The sequence below is a fragment of the Platalea leucorodia genome (assembly GCF_965183815.1).
Source record: "Platalea leucorodia genome assembly, chromosome: 5".
NCBI classification, from domain to species: Eukaryota; Metazoa; Chordata; class Aves; order Pelecaniformes; family Threskiornithidae; genus Platalea; species Platalea leucorodia.
The window spans coordinates 67,420,705-67,430,452 of record NC_138827.1 but is presented as its reverse complement, the minus strand read 5'-3'; the positions used below and the strand labels follow the sequence as shown (position 1 = coordinate 67,430,452).

The following is a 9,748-nucleotide window of genomic DNA, read 5'->3' as shown; positions in this document are numbered from 1 at the left end:
ACTCAGTGAGAAACTGATAATTCAGTCCTAACTTAGACAGGCAAACTTTGGCATACTGCATGAAATTCCAGGATTTCTGTTTGCTGTAATATACAGATTCCAAATATACAAATATACACAAGATACACAAATTCCAGGACTTCTGCTTGCTGTAATATACAGCCTATGCTGAACAGTAACCCCCCAGCTAAACATGAATTCCATAATTCTTGCTAACACCACACCAATTGTGAACTACATTGCTGAAAGATTTTTATAAGCCATAACCTGTAAGTATAAAATCATGTCTAGATGTATCTCTCTTATGCAGAAAGCATATTAAAACTGTAATGTATATAGAGAACTTACAAATATTTGAGTTGAAAGCAAAAAAAAAGCACAGAAAGGTATCACTTAAATTGGCAAAATACAGAGACATTTTGAACAGAAATAAAAGATGACATGGAAAAAGAAGATATACTCACAGTAGAGGTTTAAATCTTTTAAGTCTTTTAATACTTTCACTACTAATGCAAAAAGCAAGCTTTATTATTTCTGTATAATGTTAGAGTGAGTAGCTAAAGATAGTCCTTAAAAATACCTTTGCCACTAAAGATCTCTCAATATTTAATTTACTGCCCAGGATTCTGCTAACCTAGTGATAGTATGAAGAGGGGACAGACTCATTTTTCATAACTGACTGTTAATTCAGTAAAGGATTTGTTCTGTTGATTTTGATGTATACTAAAGGGACAAAGAGATAAGATATACATTTACATAGAGTCATATATGCACAAAATCTTTATTACTGCTTTAGCTAGTACCTAGCAGGAAAAACCATTAAGGTTTTCTGAAATATGAACTGCTCAATATATTTTAGTTGTTGAACAACGTAAGTTAGCACTCTTTGCAATGCATTTCTAAAGTATTTTTTCCCTGCCTGCTAACAGTAATCCCCTAGGATTTTCTTTTAAATAGCACAGGCTTTCAAGTCAAAAAAACTAGTAGAAGCCAAAAGCAAGTTTAGAGAGAGGTCTGCCTTGATTCATAGTACAAGTACACAGTTGGTATATATTTAAGAATGACAGTGCTGTCTTTCAGTACTGCTGCCCACAATACTTGGAAATATATCCTTTCAGTATGCGAAGACATATCCTCTACGAAGCACCCAGATAAATCAGTTCACCCTTGGCTGTAACTAAATGCTGTCTAGTGACTTGTGATCGACAGGGCTTTACCCTCTGACAGCCAGATTCATTGTTGGGACAGCAACCAATCGTCGGGTTTGACGACATGAGCCTAATCAAAGTTGGAGTATAAAAAGCCCCCTTGGAATATATAAGGTACACCAGTGTGGCAAGCTGTCTCTCAGATTGCATTTGCTTTCACGGATCTGTTTAGTACTACAAGGAAAAGAGAAAGGGGAAGAGGGGAAAAAAAAAAAAAAAAGGGAAAAAAGCTGCACTGAATGTGAGATCATGCAAAAGCTAGCTATCTATGTTTATATTTACCTGTTCATGCTGATTTCAGTTGATCCGGTGGCTCTTGATGACAGTAGTCAGCCTACAGAGAACGCCGAAAAAGATGGACTGTGCAATGCTTGTACGTGGAGACAGAATACAAAATCTTCCAGAATAGAAGCCATAAAAATTCAAATCCTCAGCAAACTGCGTCTGGAACAAGCTCCTAACATTAGCAGGGATGTTATTAAACAACTTTTACCCAAAGCTCCTCCACTGCAGGAATTGATTGATCAGTATGACGTCCAGAGAGACGACAGTAGCGATGGCTCTTTGGAAGACGATGACTATCATGCCACCACCGAAACGATTATCACAATGCCTACGGAGTGTAAGTAACCCTGCTGCTTTCGCCTCCCACCGCTCCTCCGAGAGAGTTGTCTCCCTGCTGTAGAGCCACGCAACTCCTCCTCGGGCTCTCCCAACAGGCTGCTGGCTGAAGTCTGATAGAGGGAGGGAGGAGAGCATTATTTCTAAAGAATTTGAGCCAGGTTCAGATGACCGTGTTGCGATCCTTTGTTTTACTGTTTGGTTTTCGGCTCCTTATAATGTGTATGCCCTGTAGCACTTAGGATGTGCCCATTGCCTTAGAAAGCAAAGGGAGATCTGCAGTTTAGTTGACTTCGTTATCTGCAGTACTCAGAGCATTTCCTATCACAAATGTAAAGTACAAGCGCAGATAATGAGATAACTATATTTTTCTGAGGGAGGTTTCACTGGCCAGTGTTTTTAGGAGCAATAGAAATCAGCAGAAATACAGCTTAGAGCCCTAGACCTACCTAACTGCAACATGTTATAGCAAGTGCAAGTATAGAGTTAAATTCTTGCTTCTTTGCTGATCCCATAAACTAGCACCACCCACCTCCGAGTTAAAACTATATATTTAAAGCAAATATGTGTGTAACAGATTTAAATGTTAAAATGTCCATGCTATAGCAATCAGCTCCAGTAGTCGTGTCAAGGAAGAATGAAGGCATTTACTGAATGAGCAGATTCTGAGTTATCTTCTGAGTGCTAAACATCTGCTATGGCTCCTATCAAGTATCTTTTGCATGGCTAATACTATAGTATCTTATGTTCTTCATCAGCTAAAGTATTTGGCTATGGCAGCTGTTTTTTTAAATAACTTATTTTAAATAACTTATTTTAAATAACTTATTAATATGATGTCAAAAAGGAAAAAGATGACAGGACATATAGGGCATGTTAGCAGTTACAGATATCGTTACAATACACATACTAGAATAATATCAGCTGCTCTAGAAAGCTAAAAACGTATGCATCGATGAAAAAGTAACTTTATCTGTAAAATTTTTCAACTTACTAGTTGATGTGTACTTTATAGCAATATATTACTGCAGTCTTATCACAAAGCTGAGCTCTGCCAGCAGTTTCATTCCAGCCTATTACGTCTGAGGCTTTATAACTATTTTTAATTAAATTGTTATATAATTACAATGACTGAAGAAAAGCCATTGTACTTCATTGATCTGAGTTCACTTCCTACTTTTTATAAAAAGCCCTTGAACTATTTTAAATGCACTAAAGAGACAGGTATCTTAAGTGGTGAGATTTATGAATGTCAAAGCCCTGCACCATTTAAGATTAGTATTACCCATTTTATCCTGGCATGAAAAGCTATTGCCATGACTAGGTATGACAGCTGCATCGTAGGCCACAGGAAGGAGGAACGCTGCCCTGCACGTGACTTTCCTAGAACATTGTTCAAACGAAAAGAAAACAAAATGATCCTTAGATTAATACCCTTAATTATTTGTTTTTTTCCATTGAGAAAAGAAATTACAGTGTTCGTGTAGTTTGCCCACGGCTGTCTCTGTTTGCACAGTGTGCAGCACGCTAAGGCTATTTAGTAAATTAGAAATAGCTGGATCACCACATACGTGTTGAGTCAGCTTATGCAAAGTTGCTACTCTGCATGCTTTATGAAGGTCCTCAGGAGATGACTGGCAGAAGTGAGCTGGTAGTAGTCACTGTGAAGTGGGCTGTGCCCTCTCCCCAGGTAGTTTTTGTTTGGGAAAGAGGCTTTTTTGCAGCTGTACAGGTCAGCCCACAGCACTGGTACCACTGCTCAGAGCCCTGAGCACGCAGCAAAGGACCGCAAAGGTCCTCCACAGCATGCATCTTCCCGTGATTGCCCATCATTTCCAAGTTTCAGCCTGAGCACACCTCTGCTCTGCTTAGCCTACAGACCACAAGGCACCAACTAGAATTACTTAGAAAATGATTAGCCGAACCTCATGTTAGCCTGTTTACAAAACAATCATCGGTTCCTCGTCACTTGATGTTACTTTTAGGTGATAGCGTAATGATTTTGTTAACATCCGTTAAATTTGCTGTAGAGCATAAACCACAGAAAATGAATTAAGTTAAATCCACTTTGTTACTGATACTGTTTATAACATGTTGTAAGACTCCTACACGGTCTGGAAAAAAAAAAATTGGGGTTATATATGCATATTTCTTTTTGTTCCCTGTTCAGTAATCTGTTCTTTCCATTCATTTATAGCTGATTTTCTTGTACAAATGGAGGGAAAACCAAAATGTTGCTTCTTTAAGTTTAGCTCTAAAATACAATATAACAAAGTAGTAAAGGCACAATTGTGGATATACTTGAGGCAAGTCCAAAAACCTACAACGGTGTTTGTGCAGATCCTGAGACTTATTAAACCCATGAAAGACGGTACAAGATATACTGGAATTCGATCTTTGAAACTTGACATGAACCCAGGCACTGGTATTTGGCAGAGTATTGATGTGAAGACAGTGTTGCAAAATTGGCTCAAACAGCCTGAATCCAATTTAGGCATCGAAATAAAAGCTTTTGATGAGAATGGACGAGATCTTGCTGTAACTTTCCCAGGACCAGGTGAAGATGGACTGGTAAGTTTATTTAGAAAAATCCCATTTAAATATCTTGCATTTTATTGGAAAGCATTTAAGTTGTGTTTTAAAGATAAAATGGAAGCATTTTTTAGGGAATGGAAAACACAAGTTCTGTACAGCCAATTCTTTCATTCTCTGCTCTCTGATCACGTCAAAATCAACAGCATTCCTGTGCCTCCATTTCCCGATTTGAAAAATTGAGACAAATTGCAGTACTTCAATAAGATGTTGAGAGGCATTAACTGGAAAATGTTTTGGTAATTATTGATGGATGGTACTATCAAAAGTAACATTGTTTTCAAATTTGAGAGCAAATACTGTTTAATAAGCAGTGAAGCTAAAAAGAATAGTTGTTGGATAATTTCATTGATAGGAAAGCTGCCTCTGATAGTGCTGAGAAAGTTTTTTGCATTCAAACTGTGAGGGAGTCTCTCCCTATTCTGTATACGTATATTTTCTATTAACAACAGCAGGAATTATCTATGTTTGTCAATGTGAGAACAGATCTTCTTGATAATGTTGTGTACCTTTCAGTATGTCATAGAGTGCATCATTCCACCTATTAGAAATGTTTGAATAGAGAAATTCTGCTTGATACCATAAATGAGTCATAATGATGAGAAAGAGCATAAAATAACTATCTGGTTTCTTTCTGTAAGTATAGATGAACAAATCAAATCTGAAGTGTACCAGTTAAACTACGGCATTTTCCTCGTTATTTGTTTCTGCAAATCACTGATCCTATACAACTTATAAAAATTTGTGAATCTATCGCAGCTGAAACAATCACAACCAAGAAATCCCTCCTTTTGAATAAAGTATAAATAATAATATTTTACTTTTACTACTATGCAGTAGATCAATCTGTTTATCATAGAATCATTTAGGTTGGAAAAGACCTTTAAGGTCATTGACTCCAACCGTATTTATGTAGCTATGTAACATTTAACTTCATAGCAGTACAATGCAGTTAAAAGAACTTAAAGGAAAAACATTGTGATGTCTTAATTGTAGATCCAGTACAGATGTGGATCTCCCATACTTGAAACAGGCCAGCTGGATATCATGATAAGGAATGTCCTCACCACCTCCATCCATTCAAATACCCAACACTGTGTTTTCACACATGTGGATAACCCATGGTTATCATCATCTGTAAAAACAAACTGATTCAGCGGCAGGGCAGGGTTAGATGCACGGCTGATAACGGGAGAGGAAATTTCTCTTCCCTCCGGCTCCTGTCTGGCAGCTCCCGGTGCGGGGATGCTCCTCTCACCAAGCCTCTTCCCATATCATTTACCTTTGGGAGGGGCGTCTCCAGCAGCTGGACAACTTGCAGCCGTAAAGGCGGGTATCTTGGCAGGGACAAATCTGCCTAACAAAGTTAGCCGGGCTGTTATTTACTCCTAAGGAATGGTCTTCCTTCATGGGACAGCTCGGACAGTGCCAAACCAACACATGGGGCTGAAATCAGTGTGTGGAAGGGAGGAAACCTCAGGAACTTTTTCAAACTCGTGATTGTGAAGGCTGCAGTTTCTTTCTATTCTCAGTTGGTGACTGTGGAAACACACCTTCTGTAGGAAGCACGTGGCTCAGAGATCTGCCAAAAGTACATTCCTGGCCACAGGGCTCTTTCAGGAGTCAAAATATTAGCTGCTCCTTCAAATTCAGTATGGCAAATTCAGCCCTCTGGCAGAGGGGAAAGCTGTGAAGTACAAGTAACCTGTACCAGCAGGTGAAACACTCATTTCTACTGCCATTGCAGTCATTCAAGAATGATAGCAATTATGGAGTGATTTTTCTCCTCCTTGGTCTGGACAAGAAGCCTTCCTTGATATCCAGAAATCCTGAACTGAATATGACGTTAATGGAGGGAATTTCAAAAGGACTCACAAAAGGGAGATCAACATCAGTTGGTCTTGCCCTTGAAAAGTTTTTGGAGTTCTTTGTTTCCTTTTGGGAGTTCTCCATAGAAAAAAAAAGTAGCTCTTATTATGGGGTTTAAAACAAACAAACAAAACCCACATCAAAATTAAAAATCCAGCATCCTCCAAATTTCTGAAACCTTTTAGCAGTTAAGAGAAATGATGCTAGCACTGAGTTGATGGTGATTTCAGGAAGAGATACTCAGAAAATAAAGCTCTTTATAGAGAAACAGCAGGGAAATGCTGGTCCTCAGCATGAAAGAGAGGAATAATCCTTCAGCAGAGACCAACCGTAGCAGACATTTGCAGGAGGACAAAGCGTTGTTTGCAAATGTTATTTGAGGACATTAATTTGATACACCTGTCTGAGATTTTATCTATTTGCATATTTTTACTGAACTTAGGTTTACCTCAGTAATGCTTCCGATTCCTTCTCCTCTCCTCACAGAACCCATTTTTAGAGGTCAGAGTTACAGACACACCGAAACGGTCCCGCAGAGATTTCGGCCTCGACTGTGATGAGCACTCGACGGAATCCCGATGTTGTCGCTACCCACTGACAGTGGATTTTGAAGCTTTCGGATGGGACTGGATTATCGCACCTAAAAGATACAAAGCCAATTACTGCTCCGGAGAATGCGAATTTGTATTTTTACAAAAATATCCACACACTCACCTCGTACACCAAGCAAACCCCAGAGGTTCGGCAGGCCCTTGCTGCACGCCCACCAAGATGTCCCCCATAAACATGCTGTACTTCAACGGGAAAGAACAAATAATATACGGCAAGATACCGGCCATGGTTGTAGATCGCTGCGGGTGCTCATGAGATCGTCGTGAGATCCACCGCTTCGTGAATTGTGGAAGCTACCAAAAAAAAAAAAAAAAAAAGTTATACCCCCTCACCAGTCTTTGAAACTGTGAAGTTACGTACACTAGGCATTGCCGACATCCTATATGCTGTATGATAGGCTATCGTACAGATTTAGCGCAGCACCAGCTACAGAACGTGAACTAAAGGACGATATAGTTACCTAACGGCTGGCTTTGAGCCAGTGAAAAAGAAAAGCTACAATCAAAATCACCGGATTTAATACATGAAGTTCTTACATTGCGAGGGAATCAATATTCAGTCATTCAGACGCAAATTCATATGCAGGTTTCAATACATGTTGGTAATCAAAAGCAAGCTCCTTCTCATCTGAGGACGGAAGGAGCAGGCTTTTAAGTCCATTTCTTCACAGCTTCACTTAATATTGTATTTACAGGAAAATATATACTGGTAACATATACACCACTACACAATACCACCAGAATCATCCTTAAACACTTGAATATATAGTGCAGAATTGTGAAACGTATCAGATGAAATTCCACATAAATGGACAAATCCTGAAATTAGGGATGGCATAGTGTATTTAGCGTGTTTCCATTCCTTTTTCTCATTAGTATGTTAGTAATCAATGGCAATGGTGCTACGTAAGCAGGCTGAGTAAATAGAGAGATAGTTATCTAAGTGAAAGAATTTAGAATAATAATGAATTTGCCCTATCCTCAGGTACACTATTCAACATTCGCAAGAAATAGATATTTTTTAAATGAAAGGGAATAGTTTTCTAGATGTAGTAAAACAAAAGGCAGCAGAGAAGTCTAACATTCAAATCGTAATCCCACATTATAACCTGCCTTTGCAACATTACCGTTTGCACTATGATAAACCAATGCAAATAGTTGGTTGCTACAGATATTGTTTAAAAAACCACTTTGATATAACTGACTTGTGTAATATGTATGCATCAATATTTTGTAAATAGATGTTTATTTTTTAATCACTGTTGGTATATGTTCATCGCAAGAAAAGAATGACTTTAACCTGTACTTTAGTTTAATAAACAAAAAACAATATTCTCTTCATAATATAATTTCCTGGATTTTAACATAAATAATATGTAGGAACAATGCAACAAAGTAAACCATATGTTGAGAATTATACTACATTTTATATGTTTTTTACATTGGTATGAGCCATCTGTGATAAATGATGGGTGTTGACATGTTTATAAGGTTCTTTGAGTTACTGTTTTTACGGTCATTTTGATCCACAACTGAATTTCCATACTTTGAATGTTATGTCCATAAATAATGATGATACCACAAAAAGATTGCTATTAAATGCATTTTATTATATTTAAAAGTTTGCAGCAAAGTATCGTCTTATTTGAGTAAACATAGTACATGGATTTCCACGCAAATTCTGTACATTTTCCTTATGATAAAAAATTGTTAATCGAAATTAAAAAACTCTATTTACTATAAAGTCCATTTCGTTTCACATGTGAAATACAACTGATAAAACAGGCATTTGTTAAGTCAATACAATCACTGTTAAAACATCTTCATGTTAGTATGATACACATTTTTGTTATATTCCAGAATTCCGTTTCCTTTGTGTAAAACCACCCTAAAATTGCAAAAATGCTTGATTTTCTTTCCCTTCTCCTTTTATAAATTTTCTGCCTAGGTGGTAAATATTTTGTATTGAGTTTTCTACTTTTTTTTATTTGTACATAAGGACGTTAAAATGTGAAGTTTGAGCGATAAGGTTTGAAACTTAAAAGCAAACAGATTTTCTCCAATTTCGTTTGAATTATTAGGAGTTCTGCTAAAGCTGTGTCCGAGCATCAAGCAGATGCTCAGCTTCTCCTGATGTAGCTCATCAGAGCAGGTCTCTGGGGCCCTTAAATACACTTTCAATTTAGTTTCCCACAAAGCACAATCAGAGTAAATAAAAGATAATCTTAAAATGCTTAGAATACAGAATCTTGGTGAAGCCACAAGAAGTAAAAGCACAACGCAATTCCTTCTTCTCCAAAAACCAAGGTTACAGAATTAAGGGAGAAGTCCTAGCTTTGTTAAAGTTAACAGCAAAACTTCTGCCGGCTTTAAGGGAGACCAGCGTTTTGCCCTTTGACTTTTAACTCATGACATTCAGGCACCAGATAGTCCCTGCTCATTTGAACTATCAATAGTATCTCTCTGCATGAGGCATACCAAAAGCCTCATAAACTGTTCAGAGACTTCAAATGAACTTTCATTGTATACTGTGTAGTTAGACCTTCACTAGCTTTAATTGAGTCAGTTCAGATAGCAAGAGCTGCAGAGGTGTGGCAGCACAGATTTTGGAGCTGAGAGCAAACAGAATATATTCCCAGTCTGCACCAAAGCCCTGATACAACACCTGCATGATTATTTTTACTCATGATAGCTAAACCAAAGCTAACGCAAATTCAGTTACCCCCATATAAGTGACATTGTTGGCTGCCTAGTAATAACTGTACCCTGCACAAACGCAGCGCACAAGTGATGGCATTTTTTTTGCTGGTATCAGTGAAAACAAAAATAAACCAAAACGAAGAAAAG

The 9,748-nt window shown here is 37.8% G+C and overlaps 1 protein-coding gene across 1 annotated transcript; it reads left to right on the top strand.

Moving 5' to 3' along the window:
• Nucleotides 1-1,347: 1,347 nt before the first annotated feature.
• Nucleotides 1,348-8,569, top strand: MSTN (myostatin). The gene is made up of 3 exons (XM_082314717.1): nt 1,348-1,830; nt 4,027-4,400; nt 6,777-8,569. Exons 1-3 carry the CDS (start codon nt 1,458-1,460, stop codon nt 7,155-7,157), a joined length of 1,128 nt encoding a protein of 375 aa, XP_082170843.1. The 5' UTR covers nt 1,348-1,457; the 3' UTR covers nt 7,158-8,569.
• Nucleotides 8,570-9,748: the final 1,179 nt, after the last annotated feature.

Bases quoted from the DNA above. Each gene is read 5' to 3' on its own strand.
- MSTN (XM_082314717.1), top strand. From the start codon at position 1,458: ATGCAAAAGCTAGCTATCTATGTTTATATTTACCTGTTCATGCTGATT. The intron at 1,831-4,026 runs GTAAGTAACCCT...ATTCATTTATAG, and splicing joins TATCACAATGCCTACGGAGT to CTGATTTTCTTGTACAAATG. The intron at 4,401-6,776 runs GTAAGTTTATTT...CTCTCCTCACAG, and splicing joins GACCAGGTGAAGATGGACTG to AACCCATTTTTAGAGGTCAG.